Raw genomic sequence first — 17,354 nt, forward strand, 5'->3', positions numbered from 1 at the left:
CATGAGATACTAGTGTTCAACATGCAGGACTAGAGTTTGCTTATCAGTCACATTCTGTACCTTAGAAAGTCCCACTGGGTGGTATGAAGGATGCAGGTGAGGGAACAGCTGTGGGTACTTGTCTGGGAGGAAGCCACCCTTAACAAAGACTCAGACAAGATTTATCAGTCACACAGTTTGGTGAATTGTGTGAAAGGCATGTGCTACACTCATACTAATAAGGACAACTAATTATTTGTGGTATCCTAAGTACTTAAGCTGAAACTCTAGAACCCAGGGGATGTATTGTGACTATAGTTATAAGCAATATCCAACACTCCTGGCTTTGGAATATTTATTTTTGGGAATGTAGCACCATTTAGGAGGTGCTGATCCCTTTGTTACAGAAAGAGTAGGATGATGGTTGCTCTGCAATGAGCAAAGTCTGTGGTTTCCAATAGCAACTGATAAGAGAGCGTGTCATCTTCTCTAAGATGGAATATAGCTCTTATTCCTGAAGTTAATACACTAAGCCATTCAGATTGTCCCAGTGAGGTAGTCAAACTCTCCAAGTGACAAATACAGAGGGTATTTATATTTTGGGGAAGCAGCAATAACCTGGTATTATAAGGTTAGCTCTGAGTGGGCTTTGAAAAATGGGGTTATACCATGTGAATGGGGATTCCCAAACCAAGTTCACATGATAATTTCCTATTTCTGTCTGGTTTCCATCCAGAAATTTCACTAGGTATCAACTCATGAACTGTCCTCGGTGGGGAGTTTTGGGGGAGGCAGTGTAAATTTGGTATTCCGGTGAGAACTGTAACTCCTGATCTAATTAGAATTCTTCTACGGAGGCCTTAATTTTGCCCCACATGGACACTATGTCATGAAGGGCTATGACTACACCTGGCAGGTCCTCCTAAACCCCCCTCTCTGGGGGGATAATGATAGAGAGCAGTGGCAGAGTGGACAGACATCTTGTTCCTAACTAATGTGCCATCTGCCATTCACTTGACAGAATAGTTTGGAGACCTGCAATTCCTTCTCAAGGAATGGGGCTGTATTGCTGTTGGAAGAGAATTAAAGAAAAGCAATAGCGGCTCACACAAGGTAACTTTGTACTGTAATAACTGAAGATTTATTCATAAAACATGTACAGATGAGCTCTAGCCTATTCAGAGCATATGAAACCCGTGCTGAGTAAAGGAATGTGATGCGGAACAATACGTGTCCATCAAGGATATGCTGATTGGGTAGAGAAGCAGCTCACCATTGCCCTCTGCTGCAAAGGTCGTGGTCTCTTCAAATCGACCTAAGCAGCTGTCTTTGAGGTGGTTATTATGGGAGTTCCCTTACATTAGCACTGGAAATATTTAATTAGGGACAGGGCACTGGTTCTGTTATTTGTCTGAAATCGTTGTTAAGAAAAATATTGCAACTTTGACAGGCTGATCCGCAACGTGGGGCCTGATTTATAGTTTGGTGGAGGGATTAGGTACTGTTGCCATGGTGGAAGACTTTACTCCTGCAAAGGCAAGGGTACTCAATTTAAAGAGATCTGTCAGACCAGTGGAGATCTATTTCATTTGCAGGAACTGCCATCACTCTGGTTCCTATAAATGCACTGAAAGTTTGACGGATGACTGTGTTAACATGATGGAGCTGTACGCCAAATTTTCAATAATTTTTTTATTTTCAAAAATAAAAACCAAAAGAGGGATTTTGTTTTTGGAAATAAAAAAAGCAAAGTCTCCCTCACCATAGCAGTTTTCTTCCATATCATCATTTTGCAGTGTTCGCTGCCCCTTACTGCCCGATTTTGCCTGGTAGTGACAGATCGTGAAAACTGACCATGTGTTTGCCCACTCTAAATAGTGCAGGTAAAACCATGGACGACTCTCTGATGGGCCTTTCTCGACCAGGTCGTTGGAGATGTATGTAGGCAGCAGAGACATCTCCACAGTCTACATTCAGAAATTCCATAACTTTGCTTTGGAGCAGAGATACACGCCATTGTGACGGTGTACCCTCTCTGCCAAAATCTAAATACGGCCCATAGTCTGGTATCCTATTGATCTAGGGTGCCTATCCTCACCGGATTTATATCATCATTGATAGGTAACTGTTGTGCAGTCAAGAAACACTGAATTGCTTTCAGTGATTTCAGTGACTTTAATTCCAGTATGTGCCAATGCTCAAAAAGAAATCACTTGAGCTCTTGTATTTAGTGGATCATGTAAAAGTCATGCGCTTGCTTCCTAGGCATGACTACATCCAGATGTGTGTCAGGATGTTACAGTCACTGCTGCTCTGGCCTGACTTGAAGCTGGCATTCTTGAAAAGGTGGCATTTTGTGGGTGGGAGTCAGGCCCCCCCGAGTGACTCACGGCCAAATGTACGCCGTTTTTTTGCATGCACAAATGCATTTTAGACCCGTTTGCACACGCAAAAAACCTGTTGCCCATGTACTAACCCTATTTTGCGAGTCACTAATTAAATAGCGTCTTGCAAAATAGGGTTAGCGACTCGCTAGTAGGAAGGGGCGTTCCAAGGGCTCCCTTCCTAATAGCGAGTCCAACACCTATGTAAGAATGTTTTGCGACAGCAATTGGGGTCGCAAAACACTTGCAGTTTACCACCTCTTCAAGAGGGTGGTAAACCATTTGCAAATGGGAAGGGGTCCCCGGGGGACCCCGTCCCTTTAGTGAATGGGTGCGCAAACATTTTTTCAGAGCAGGCAGTGGTCCTAGGGACCACTACCTGCCCTTAAAAATGAAACAAAAACGTTTACTTGTTTTTCTTTTCAATGCATCACGTTTTCCTTTAAAGAAAATGGGCTGCATTTAATTTAAAAAAACTGCTTTATTTAAAAGCAGTCCCAGACATGGAGGTGTACTGACCCCAGCAGGCCACCATTCCTGGGAGTGCCAGCCTCCCAATGGGGTAGCAATTTGCCACAGCCTCATTATTATGAATGAGGCATGAAATCTGCGACCCTATTGGGAATTGCAAACAATGTCTCAGACACTGTTGTACATTAGAAATTGCGACTCGCAATTTAGCGCAATTTGCGAGTCGCAATTTCTAATGGTCGTACATCTGGCCCTCAGTGCTTACATGTGGAAAGACGTTTTGCTAAGAGAAATCCTTCTGGTTCCTTTGAAGATATTGCATTGTTTCATGACCTACCAGTAAGACAAATTCAGGCCAATTGCGTTTATGTTCTTTGTGAAAAAATATACATATTTAGGATACTTTACCATTTGGAGCATTTTCCATGAGGATGTTGAAATCAAACTTCTTGCACGTGGCTGATTTGTCCGTCAAAGGCGCATAATAAGAGGTCATCACCTAGCAATGCAGATTGAAAGTAAAGGCTGTGAAATTCGATTTATGTTGTAGAAAGGGGCAATATATTAGACTTTTGGATTTTATAAAAACGGTCTGAAGTGTCTGTTGGAAAACAAAGTGGCATTTACAAGAATGCCACCCTGAAAAAAGTCTCTCTGCATGAATGAGCAAAATAGGGGGAACAACAATAGAAATTATAGAAACCTTAAAATGTTCTTTTTCACGGTTCTCAATGTCATAGTCAGAGAGATCTCCCTGCAGCCCAAAACTAAATATGTGATAAAAACAAAGAGCACTCACAGGCTAATAGCATGGCCATCAGCACTCACAGACGAAGAACCAAGGTTCTATCTCTTGAAGCATGGCCATCAGTAATAACGGACGAAGAACCAAGGTTCTATCTCTTGAAGCGTGGCCATCAGCACTCACAGAGGAAGAACCAAGGTTCTATCTCTTGAAGCATGGCCATCAGCACACACAGACGAAGAACCAAGGTTCTATCTCTTGAAGCATGGCCATCAGCACTCACAGACGAAGAACCAAGGTTCTATCTCTTGAAGCATGGCCATCAGCACTCACAGGCAAAGAACCAAGGTTCTATCTCTTGAAGCATGGCCATCAGCACTCACAGACGAAGAACCAAGGTTCTATCTCTTGAAGCATGGCCATCAGCACTCACAGGCGAAGAACCAAGGTTCTATCTCTTGAAGCATGGCCATCAGCACTCACAGGCGAAGAACCAAGGTTCTATCTCTTGAAGCATGGCCATCAGCAATCACAGGCGAAGAACCAAGGTTCTATCTCTTGAAGCATGGCCATCAGCACTCACAGGCGAAGAACCAAGGTTCTATCTCTTGAAGCATGGCCATCAGCACTCACAGGCGAAGAACCAAGGTTCTATCTCTTGAAGCATGGCCATCAGCACTCACAGGCGAAGAACCAAGGTTCTATCTCTTGAAGCATGGCCATCAGCACTCACAGGCGAAGAACCAAGGTTCAATCTCTTGAAGCATGGCCATCAGCACTCACAGACGAAGAACCAAGGTTCTCTTGGCATCCCTACCTTTCCCATCAGGCGGTAAAGGTCCTGCTGCTGTTACTCTCAGTTGGCAGAGTTTGGGACAATCCAATGTACACGCCTAATTTATGCATGTGTAGAGTGAGTGAGTAGTGGACACTGTGCTTAATACCTGCCGGGGTTAATTCGTTTCCCAGGTTATGTCCTTCCTTGGCTGAGGCTAGCACTTGATTTCTTTACATTCTATAGAAAACTGTTACATTTATCAAAATATAAATTTCCACTTACAGAGAACGTTTAGAAATTGTATTTTTGCATTCGCGAATTGGCTGATAGGGTACGTTTTTTTGTTCGCCCTACCTTCAGGTGAATGCTCACTCCTATGAAATAAAAACGGTGTGTTTCTGTCAAGGGATCTCCATTAACCCCTTGACGGTTGATAGTAATTGCACACGCTTGGGCCAGCTACCTTCTGCAGTGGTTGCACAAACTTTGTTTAGACACAGGATTGGCACTACCCTTGACATTGTTGCATTATGCACACGGTGCACATACGTGTCATAAGGGGGCACAGGCTCAGTCTTTTTGTTTCATAGGTATACCATAGACCATTCAAAGGGTTACCAGTCTCCCCAAACAAAACAAAGCAGAACGCCTAAGCAAAGGTAAGACGTTTTTTATTATTTTTTTCTTTAAAAAGGAAGAGGGATCCAAAAAGGTATGGGCGGGAAATGCAGCCCTCCAAATCCTCCCTGCTGAACTGAGCCCCCAAACATGTTTAAACACCAGACACAATCTAGAAGGGTGGCTATCCCAGCCCAGTTATAGATTAACATTTTATTCTAAGAATGTCCCCGCAAATGCAGAAATAGTTCATATCACACAGAGAAAAAATGAAGAGGCACAGCAGCCAGAGGGGCTTACTCTGGAGCGCAGGGCTTAGGGTTCGATCGCCAGCCCAGCTCAGCATCATGTGACTCTGGTCAATAGCTCGCTTAATCTCCCAGACGGCCCCCAGTGCCTAGAGACCTTAAGGGGTGATATGTTCGCGCTTTACAAATAGGAATTATTATTATTATTATTATTACCAGTAGGTAATGCATACAAAATGACCATCACATGGGATATATTATGGCCAATAACAATGTGCGTGACTTTGCTTAATTGTGCAAACCCTCCCAACAGCACATAAAGTTCTGATTATGTAGTCCGACCTACTACACAAGAAATGACTTCTCCATTATATTTAGGAGAAACTTTTGCAGTTCCAGAAAATTCGGTAGAATTTTCCATGCATACATGTGGACAACTGGTAGTGTTGTTGCAAGATACTGCAGACGTTAGACTGAGAGACACTTACCGTCAGTGTTCCTTGCCCTGTTCCGGTGGCTATCACAGTAAAACCTTCATTAATCGTAGTCTGTGGGGAAAAGTAGCAAACATTTTGTCTCACTAGATATTCATAATATTCTGACAATTAATTATCCTTTAAAATGGTATTATTCATGGTAAAGGATTATCAAAAAATAATTCAAAATAAAAGTCAATTTTATGAAGTTTACACATTTTAAATGCTAATACTGAGAAAATAAGCATTGCTCTCCTTATGAAGAGTCTCTAAAAAATCTGACACTCGCTGCTGGGAGTGAGGATGGGCCTCTGGCCTACTGCAAGATGTTTTTTGTGTACAACATTTTATTTGTTTTGTCCAGCAAACATTTTTGAACAAATTCTATTGCAAAAACAATGCAAAATAGGCCTAGGTGACCACGCCCTGAAATGTCCAATTTAAAAAGTGATCTCCCACAACGTATTGCGAGACTTCTGAAGCACATTCTCGACTGTTCTGGACAAATAATTATCACCACTATATCCATTTGGAAATCTGGAAGACACGCTGTAAGAACGATTGGAACAGAATGATATCAAGAGCAGGAAGAACCAGGTTGTACGTTTTATGGGGTGGCAGGGCAGATTGAGGGGTGTGGAGGCCATTAATCATTGGGGAAAGGCATTCATTCCACACAAATGTAAAAAGGGTGCAGTGGATATTTGGAGGTTACACCTAAGTTGAAAGTCAGAACATCTTAAAAGCAGGAGGGTATGGGTGGCATTCCCCATTGTTGAAGAAAAAAACCCACAGCATTTCGAGAAAAAAAAATTACAATGTTATTTACCAATTCGATTTCAAGGTTTTGATAATATACATGGGTTAGCATGTCAGAATCCATACTTAGGTAGAAAAAAGAGAGAGACCCCTTAAGCCAAACCAGGGGAATAGGGTACTACTTAAAGGTAGAAAGAATTAACCCTTGGTAGCCAATTGTCAGATCACTCAGTGCAATGCTTAGGCACACAAAGGAAATTGTGCCGCCCCTGCGATACACCATATCACAATAGTACAGGTATCAAATTCATATACGAATAACATTCATTCAACACTAAGAAAATACACTTTGTCATAAAAAGCATATCCGATAGGAACACTTCTCTAGCTACTCCTGGAATTTGATACCTGTACTATTGTGATTTCTATAGGGTTTTTATGATATTGTGATTTATGTGATGTTTTAATCAATTTTTTTTTTTATTGATGACATATAAATGTTGCATATGTAATTGTTAGGTTCTATCATATGGGCTGCATGAGTTGTGGTGAGATGGTGTAACGCAAGGGCGGCACAATTTCCTTTGTGTGCCTAAGCATTGCACTGAGTGATCTGACATAATTCTCTTCCAAAGGGATAATTCTTTCTACCAGAATCCATACTTAACAGTTATTTTTTTGAATCAACGATTATTGCAATCATTTGAAGCATTATAATTTTTACATAAAGGTTTTAAAACACTACCCAGGAAAAATTACTTTGCAAAGCCCACAGTGCATTCTGAATCTTGTGTTGTGTCATCCTAACTTTTAGCAGCCGGCTTTCGGCACAAGAAGGATGTGTGCTTCTTCCACACAGGATGTGCGCACATACGCCTACTCTATCACTCCAACGGTCAGCCATTAAGTTGGTTAAGAACATCAACGTTCAAGTCCCGATTATAAGTAAGTCAGAGGAGTAGGTGAATTGATCGTATCCTATGAATTCTGACTCCCCAGGTTTTGCAATTTATCAGCTATGATAAATAGCAACTATTCCACTATTTGGGGAATAACATGCGGAATTTGGTGCTTATCACACCAAAATCTGCATCTCAAGGTAAATACCGCACTGTCTTCCCTTTGTAAATTATAGCAGTTTTGGCCTTCCGAAATGTAACAAAATGTGAGGTATTTAAAGCACCCGGTAATTACCAGGTTCGGTAAATACCAGACAATTTGTAATTATGACCCGTGTGCAAGCAGGTGTTTACGCAGGCATCAGAGAACACTGATGTAAAAACAACAGTTGAAGGAAAGAATGCAGAACAATGTCATACATTCACCCCAGTACAGAGATCTGGGCCTAAATCCATCGTTTTTTTGCTCACCATGCCATTCCAGTTTGAACCCAGCCATATGCAAATCAGTCTTGACCCTGTGCCTCATGGGTTTTCTCCAGCCTGAACTGCCAAGCTAGGTCCTCCCTGAACGGGAAACAAGCATCCTAAAACCGGTTTCGGGGTTTCACCCCTCTTCAGCCAGGATAGCTTGATTCCAGTGGCATGGAGAGCACGGGACCCACGTCTGGGCATACCCATCCCACTCGGGGTGTCAAAAGCCTGGCTGAAGAATGGTGACATACCCTGAAACCGGTCCCAGGATGCTTGTTTCCAGTCCAGGGAGGACCTGGCCTGGCAGTTCGGTCTGGACTGTTCCCATGAGGCACAGGGTCAAGACTGATTTGCATATGGCTGGGTCCAAACTGAGGTGGCGTAGTGGGCAAAAGAACGATGGATTTAACCCAGATCTTTTGACTGGGGAGAATGTTTGCATTGTCAGCATTCCGTCCATCATTTGTTTGCTGTAACATCAGAGAACACTGAGCCACTCATAATCGGGGCCTTAGAGTGGTTCAAGTAAAGAGGTGAAAACTCAGCAAACCTCAACTGGTTCTTCAAACAGGGAGTTGTACACTCAAATGACTTCAGCCCAGTTTCAGAACTTCCTCATTCATCCCTCCATTTTAGCTTCCTTGGAATCCTCTGATGCCTACGAAGATGTTTTAAAGATCATGAAGAGCCAAAAGCAACCACAGTGGAGAACCAGAGTTGCAATTAAGGCATCCTCTAATATGTATTTGTAATAATATGCACTATTGCTAAAGGCTCCCAGGAGGCTACCAAGGTGAACTCTGACTAGTATTATCAGTGTTCCTATGCTCAGGTGCATATGAAAGCTCAGAATATTCTGTCTTTACTTCCTAAACACAAGTGATGGAATCTCCCAGTATCTATGGAAATCCACCCTCTGATCTGGCTCCCTCTTTCCCTTTTTCTGGAGCGGGAAAGGAGAAGAGGGTAGCATTTCGACCACAGACTGGTGAATGGGTTGGAGACATTGAGTAAATGTCAAGGATTTCCAGATGCTGGTGGTCCCTGTATCACCCTCAAAGCAATGAAGCATAAATGGACACAGGCAGTTTCACCCTCTCTAGAGCAGAGAAGGGGGTGACCAGCTATGGGCCATCAGCGATGTTAGTTCCTTTCTGAAAAGGATCCCCACCTCCTGTCAGAAGGTGAACCTGCAGTGAGTTCTGATGATACAAAATAAGCAAAGAAAGCTGAAGACAAACCCTCTCAGTCTTGGCCACCGATGCGTATGCAGTATTGATCCTCCATGTGATGCTTTTGCTGCGTTTCGGAAAACTTAGGGAGACGTCCATGTTGATTTCATTGCTGCTCGGCCTCTCAGCCTGGTACTTGGAGAGTGCTTGGAACACCATGATTGTGGCCTGCAGAGTTCAGCGAGAGAGAGAGAGAGAGAGAGAGAGAGAGAGAGAGAGAGAGAATTAGAACTGAATATGACTTCTTGGTTGCTAGATGAGATGTGCCAAGAACTGTAGGATATCCCGAGGTGTGGAAAATAACAACTATGATCTCCAAAATAATCCTTTCTAGACTCTTCCCTCCTCTATCCCACCTTGGCTCACCCAAACCTCGTTTTCCTTCTGTGATCTACCAAACAACCCTTTCTAAATTATTTCCTCATGTATCCCTCCTTTGACTCATCCCAAACCTAATTTTACTACTATGATTTCCCTAATCTTTTTTTAGAGACTATTCCCTCATCCAGCTCTCCTTTTATTCATCCCAAACTTCATCTGGCTACTATGATCTCCCAAATAACACCTTCTAGACTCTTCCCTCTTCTATCCCTCCATTATTCTATTCAATCCAACTGACAGTCTCGCATGCCCATGGCTCACATTAACTCATATTTCCCAATACTAATCCACCAGTAATGCTTTTTGGGTTCAGAAGTAGTGTGCTGCTTGACAAGAAGTGATTTGATGCCTAGACATGGGTAGTAAGTGCTCTATAAACACAATTACAACCTCTGTTATCTGTTGCCAGTAATGCACATGCTGACGATCACTATTATCCTTTATGGAGTGAAGCAGGAAACCTTGATAACCTTTACTGCTTAGAACCTCTTTATCTCTGAATTCAGAATAACCACTCTCATGCCTTCTAGTCACCCAGGTAGCTGAGAATAAACCTTGGGACCCATTTGTTCGCATCAAGAAGTAGTTCTGCTTGCCATCTTTTAATGCCCAAGTAACAGCCAGAACATTCAGAAGCCATTCAGAAGCCTGCAAATACTTCAGCAATGTCAGACACTATGCGCAGGAGGCTCTCATCTCTCCACCAACCTTCTCTCTTCAGAACACATTGCTGCCCCAAATGTGAACACCAGGCACCTTATTACAGATGTGCCAGTGTCTACCCTCATCTGAAGCACCCACTGAAGACCACGGTCGTTCACCCAATTGTACAACAAATGGACTGTCCATTGCAGCGCCACCCAGCTCTTTGCCTTAGTCTCCAGTATGAAAATATCAATCTCCAATACATGTAGGAGGAGATTTGAACTTTTGACCTCCTTTGCAGTTGGGATGTTTTGGGGCATCAGCCAGAATTCTTCAGATCCCTCATTTGTCCCAACTCTCAGTGCCCCAACCTTATGCACAGCTAAGGGAACTGCTCTATTTCCAATGGCGTTGCAATACCTAGTGTAGTTGTTTGAAACACCCTCAAGGGTGGCCAGCAGTTGCATAACCGTCAGCTGACTTGACTCCTAAAGGCCCAACCTATTCCCAGCAGCCCTTTGACATCATGTCTGCTCTGTTTTTTCCTTCCGCTGACCACCATTCATGGCATGGCTGTCTCGGCCAGGATAAAAGATCGATGCCCCCCAAGTGCTGGGTGAATAATCACAGCATGTCAGGGACCTTATTTTCCCTTTTTCAAAAACAAACCCGCTCTGTGGGGATATGGTCCCCAAAAATATGAAACATTTCTGGCTGCCCTGCTCTAGTTGGGACATTTTGCAACTCTCATAAAAGTGCTTCTGCTTTATTGGCAGCAGCACTACTGGTGAAAATTCCCTGCTGAACAGGCAGACTTCAAGTTGGGCAGAGCAGCTTCTGCTGGGGCATTGAATGTGGTACCTCAAACTCTCCCAGACTCTTGGTGGCCAGCCTGTCCAACTTTAAATGAGAGCCTTAGTGCATGTAGAGACAAACAATTGGTATTGTATTTGAACAGAAATTGTACACTTTGAGTCTAGAGCCACTTGCGTGTTAAGTCCAACAGAACCATAAATATGCTGCTTTGAACTTTTCGCAACGACCAATCAATATTTCGCTCTACGCGGATGATATGGTCCTATATATACGAGACCCTGAAACAAATCTCTTACCTAGTTTGCGTGAATACATCAAATTTGGGCACCACTCAGGTCTTCAAATTAACTGGGCCAAATCAACCATTATCCCTTTAACGGACAGCAGAATTCCCTCTGGAATGGCGGACAGACCCAGTTAGATACCTTGGTATTTGGTTCCATCGAGATCATGAATAGTTATTCGTTCGAACTATGGGGTAGCAATCAGCAAGCTTGAGGAGAAGATCGGGCGCTGGATACAGCTTCCTTTATCCCTTGCAGATAGACTAGCCATTGTCAAAATGGTCGTACTGCCGAAACTTTTATACTTGTTTAACAACATCCCCATTACTCCTCCGAATGCTGTATTTCAACACTTAAACACTATGATAACTCGACTAATATGGGCCAGTAAACATGCTCGTATAGAACTGCGGGTCCTCACCTTGCCCTTCTCCAAAGGGGGTTTCAGGGTACCAGATCTCCTCCTATACTACCTATGCGCCCAGGCGCAATATGCGCACTACTGGTACCACCATGTTCCATTCCTGCCGCATATAGCGATCGGGGACGGAGATGCACATCCAATCCCATTCACTGCTATATTGCCGCATCGACGGGCCACCCCACGCACTCACCAAATTAACACCATAGAGACTACTAATACAGCATGGCGGCAGATGGGAAAGTTGGCACATAAGCTACCTCTATAAGCACCAGCAATGCCTTTGCAGTTCCACCCAAATCTGTCGGTCACTCAGGAAAAAGTGGGCACTGACCTGTTAAGGCAAGTAGGCTTAGATAAAATGGGGGATCTGTATACTAATGGCACTTTTGTGGAACTTAAAGAGTTGCAGTACATACAAAACCAGACGTTGCTCTTCCAGTTTACCTACCATAGACTACAGGGAGCTATTAAGAAACTGTATCCTACCTATCCCAATGAACCGCCACAACTAAACGCCCTGCAATTACTGATTACTGCGCCACATAATAAACATATAGTGACACGACTGTACACACAGCTTCAGGGTGATATAGCTGATAACACACACAAGGCATGGGAACGCTGGAACAACACGCTTGACACTCCCCTTACAGAGGAAGGCTGGGAGACCTGTTGTAATACAACTGGTATGCTCACCCCAAATGGCAATCTGTGCCTGTTACATTACAAATATCTACATCAGACATATTATAGCCCGGCCCGTTTGCATAAATATGGTCTCCGCGCAGACGCACAAGGTCAAAGATGTGGGAGTGACAGTGCCGACTTCATTCATCTTTCCTGGTACTGTCCTCTAACTAAAACATATTGGTCGGAGGTTGTGGAGATACTGAGTAAAATGGTAGGAGTTCCTATTGAATGTACAATCCAAACGTCTCTCCTGGGACTACTCAAGGATGTCCGTGCAAGGAAGCGCAAATTTTGTATGGTCACCCTCCTGCTAGCTAAACGGAGAATCTCTCTGCATTGGGGCAGCAGGACAACACCAAAATCCACGCAGTGGCTTAAGGATATGGCCTACTGAAAAGACACCCTGAAAACGTACGAGGAAGAACTGCCCACTGGCTCTAAGCCACGAGACTACTGGATGTACCTGGTGGACTATCTTAAAGCGAATCCGATTGATTAGATGCACACGAATGTATAATATGTAATAATGTGATTGAAGGTGATGTTACGACTATGTGATGTACTGTCAGGCAGATTTCACTCTGTTGTAATCTGTATGCTGAGGTTTTGTTTTGGACAAGGTGTGTCGTTAAATAAAAATTATAAATAAAAAAATAAAAAAAATTGTACACTTTGAGTACACAAGCAGGCATAGTCAGACTGGCATCAAGGGCAATCTGGCAGTGCCCAAAGGGCCGGTCTGACAGATCAGTAAATGGGCTGTTTTGTGGCTGTTTGTAGAACAGTTTTATTGTCTGCTAGGCTGGTTTTTGCTGTTGGTTTCCCCGACATTACCACTAACATTTTCTGCAGCAAGCTTAAATCCATGCAGTTTTCCATACATTGCAGATCATTTATACAGCTTGTCTTTACAATCTCAAAAGTGCTCTAATTTGCAAATGTGGGTCCTTTTTTCAGTTATCTGATGTGCTAAAGGGAGCCATTTTTTTAAACTTGGTGCCTGGGTCTATTTTATGTCCCAGTCTGACCGTGCAAGCAGTGCATAAGATATACAAATTATGTCATGCTAAACTATTAGTTAGGATCTGCTTATAGGATGAAGCAGGGAGTCAGACATTAATAGAGTTCCCACTACTTGCTAAACCCCAGTAACCCTCTTTATTTAGCATTCAGATTAGACCACAAGATTGATGTTAGCTTGGCAAGCCAATGGCAGCACCCATCTTGTATTGTTCCCGCCCCCATCTTGTACTGCATCCACCTAATTCTTATAATGAAGAGTCTAAAGGCTATGGCACCTCCATTCATGTTGTCAAGGAAGATGCTACAGTCACCAGTAACTCGCACTGTCACAAAGTAGGGGACACCATATCTGTGTTTAGGCAGCAAGTGTCTCCTAGATAGTGTTTCAAATAAAGCATTCACCACGATAGAGCCTTGCGGTAACTCTCAGACTAAAGAATAGAGAATTGTAGAAAGTGCATCTAGCATTCTGGAAGGAACCTGCATTAAGTCCAGGAATATCCAGGCACATACAGCTGCGCTCCTCTGATTGCCAAACTTCTGCAGGTGTCGCCGGAAACATGTGCATCAGCAATGGGTGCAAAACACATCTTTGTGCAAAATTTGAATATTTAGTTAGTCAGGGATTCGACATTCCCAGGTGTGGGCATCATCTGGGGTTTCATAGTGACATTGAGTGTTTGACACCCCTCTCATATTGAGATAAGGTGAACCTAGGGCAACTGAAATGTCATTACTCATGACCACAGAATAATAAACCAATGTCAGGCCTTGACAACTAGCATCTCGCTCTCAGTATGGTCTCCCACAAAGCAATCTTACTCGGCATCCATAGAGCTAATAAATAGTTGGATACACAATTGAACATCAGTCCCAGGGCAAACCCATGGAATAATTCAATGACTAGTTATAAGGCAGCCTAAAACATCCAGCCTGTGTTCCTGGTTTTAAGTGGGCTCGGAATGAGTGAGATACTAACCACATCCGGTAAATATAGAACCAATTGGCATCATATTTACTGGGTCCAGCAGTACTCAGAATTCCAGTCCCTACATAAACAGGGATTTGCAAAGGGATCGAAACTTATCGACCTACTTGTAATCGAGGCTAAGTCTCAGGGTAGAGAAGGAAAATGCTACTTACCCAGTATGAATCTGTTCTTGGCATGTAGAGCTGTAGAGTCACATGCTGTGCATAGCCTGCCATCTAGTGTTGGGTCCGGATGTTTACCGTTTGTTTTTGTTCAAAGAAGTCTTTTCCAGTCAAGAGGTAGGTGACTCTGACCCAATGCATTTTTATGGTAATTAAATCTCTTTCTCTTATGTGTTTCTCAAGATCGTAGTGTTTTTTTTTCCTAATTCCTATTTTCCTGGGTGTAAACTCTCTTTTCACTGAGTACACAGTTCTGTTGTGGTTCTGCAACTTAACATGGACTCACAACTTCCACAGTGAGTCACCCTGTTATGGGACAAGGCAGGCAAGTGGAAGAGCACATGCCATTATAGCCTATCACTGGGTATGTATATGGAGTTTGGTGGCCCTTTTACGATGTAGATAATTTAAGTTTGCAGGAGGTGGTTCTTGAGGGCTTTTTGAGCACAGTGCACATTGTGCTTAGTTTTTGGCATCCTGCTACCATATTGCTTCTCTAATGTTTTAGCTAAGAGTTTTTGCAGATTTTCTTTAATGCTACTGCAATCAGTGCTGCCATCTTATTGCTAATGATAACAGTAGTACCAAGCTGTGAAGCTTCTGACGTACAAAAGCCTCACTTTAATGACTGGTAGTAATAAGTGAGAATTCTTAAGTGTCTTGCTCAGCACCAAAATGTCTACATTTTTGTATCCATGATGGTCGAATGTGCTCTGCCTTATGGGTTTCTTCAACACCTGCCAAACCCTCCTTCTTTCAGACTCAGACATGTAATCTCCTTTGGAGCCTCATGTGTAAAAACCTACACATTTCTTTAAAAATGTATGTGCTTTTGCATTTCACACTCAGCTTGTGATTCACAGACTTTGATTTTTCTTTTTGATAAACTTTCTCCAATTTTAAGTAGATGGGTGAGTAGAGTTTCCTCAACAAAGCACAACATAGGGGCATATTATCAAGCTAGGCGATAAAATTATCGCCGCTTTAGCGGCAGAAAACTGCCACGAAAACGGCTATAATGGGCTTGATAATATGCTCTTTGGAATTCCAATTGAAGCTCAGGTTAGATGTCCTTCACATCTAACATGGGCTTCAATTGGAATTCCATAGAGCATATTATCAAGCCCATTATCGCTGTTTTCTGCCGCTAAAGCGGCGATAATTTTATCGCTGTCCTTGACAATATGCCCCAATGTTTGTTAGATTGAGGAGTTATGCTTACTGAAGCCTCAAATTACAAATTCTCGCCACTTATCTCCCAGTCAAATGATTCACAGGTTGCAAGGAGATGGGCCCTCTGAGCTGCTCTGCTCACTCCTGTGTCCAGAAATCCTGGTATCCAAAACCCTCTGAGTAAGCACCACCACTACAAGTACCATCATTTATTATGACAGAGTTTAAAGCTCCCCCAAAGACCAAGAAAGCCTAAGTCACAATATGGCCAATAAAGGAGGTGGAGCACTTTGGACAGGAAGTTTCAGATGATCTATTTCCTATGAACTGCAGTCTTCTTGTTTAACCCTTTCGATGCGCATGACGGAGCGGTTCCGTCATGCGCGTCAGTTGCGCTGTGCGCATGACGGAACCGCTCCGTCATGGCCCCGCCCGCGCACAGAACCTTCAGCACAGCGCGGAAATCCGCGCCGCGCTGAAGGGGTTAAGGCCCTGATGACGAGTGGGCCGGCAAATCCCTACCTGTCTGTAAACCCCTGTTTATGCACGGGTCAGAATTACACGTTTGGCTGTATTTGATGTGGTAAATACCTCAGATGTCATTAAATTTCAGCAGGTTAAACCTGTCAAAATTTAACAGGGGAAATTGTACGGTATCATTATTTGTCATGTGTGCTAAATAACTCCTAAAGTCGTAATCAGGGCATACGTCTTCCCTCACCTTGCCATTGGGATTTGCTCAACAACAGGGTGACATAGAGATGAGATAAACGTTTTGCATGAAGTCTTACTATTGTTGCTGTATTTTCTTGGATTTTAGGAGTTCACTACCCAAGAAATGGACTGGCACAAAAAGTATGCATTTATACAACCATGGCAAGTGCTACACAATTAAGGGAACCGTCACCTTATCCCTGATACATCACATACTTGCCCAGTTCAAGTTAAAACAGTGCGTCTCGCTTATTTACCTATAAGGCTACCAAAAAAAGCACTAGTCACATATTGACGGAATGACGTTGGCCAATTACGTTTGTCTGAGTTACCTTTCAGCTTTCACTTTTCTTATAGAAGAGGAAAATGGACGTCAAATCACAGCTGAGAAGCATCATTTTTAGCACCATTTAAAATCCTCAAAAAAGGCTGACAACTCTGTTAAATTGTAAATTAAATGCAAGTATAGGAGACACGACAATAGCAATTAGCAAACTTTTAACACTTTAAGGCTGATTGGTTAGCGGATAATAAATTACAATATGTGAGGAGAAAAAAAATATGCTATTGTTTTTTTGCATGGGTCTTAATTGCACCAGCCCCTGCAGTAGAGGTTCCGAGATGCATTGCCAATGCAAAAGCGGCCATTGTTTGGGTCATGCAGGTGATTTTATGACTTTGTGAGAGCGAAAAATTGTAACAACTCCTAGTGGTGTTGTTATGGCTGTTCCCGGGGCAAGGAAGATTGGTAGGATCCCTGTTTCCAGCATGGAAGTTGTTTCTTTTTATTGGTGGGTAAGGTGCTCAGACTCAGTGCAGTGGCCCAATGGAGATCACGTACACTGTGGTCCTGTCAGAAAGGTTGCACATGCCATAGGGGTTGTGTCGATGCAAATTGGCCAACAGCCTGGACTTTTTGCTTTCGCATGGCAAGTGCATCACATCACTCCTTGATTTTTTATGGAAATCAAGAAGCGCATATTCTCCAG

At 43.1% G+C, this 17,354-nt stretch overlaps 1 protein-coding gene across 2 annotated transcripts in view; it reads right to left on the reverse strand.

Annotated features, from left to right (window-relative positions):
- The window catches only part of LOC146833084 (complement C3-like), a 595,871-nt gene that overhangs the window by 131,829 nt on the left and 446,688 nt on the right, over positions 1-17,354 (reverse strand). For both annotated transcript variants that reach the window (XM_085600722.1, XM_085600721.1), the window contains 3 exons: positions 9,073-9,231; positions 5,712-5,771; positions 3,243-3,333 (listed from right to left, as the gene is read on the reverse strand). In XM_085600722.1, the coding sequence (XP_085456848.1) occupies positions 3,243-3,333; positions 5,712-5,771; positions 9,073-9,231 (310 nt within the window). The remainder of the gene's footprint in view (positions 1-3,242; positions 3,334-5,711; positions 5,772-9,072; positions 9,232-17,354) is intronic.

The sequence above is a fragment of the Triturus cristatus genome, chromosome 4_2 (genome assembly GCF_964204655.1).
Source record: "Triturus cristatus chromosome 4_2, aTriCri1.1, whole genome shotgun sequence".
Taxonomy (NCBI): Eukaryota; Metazoa; Chordata; class Amphibia; order Caudata; family Salamandridae; genus Triturus; species Triturus cristatus.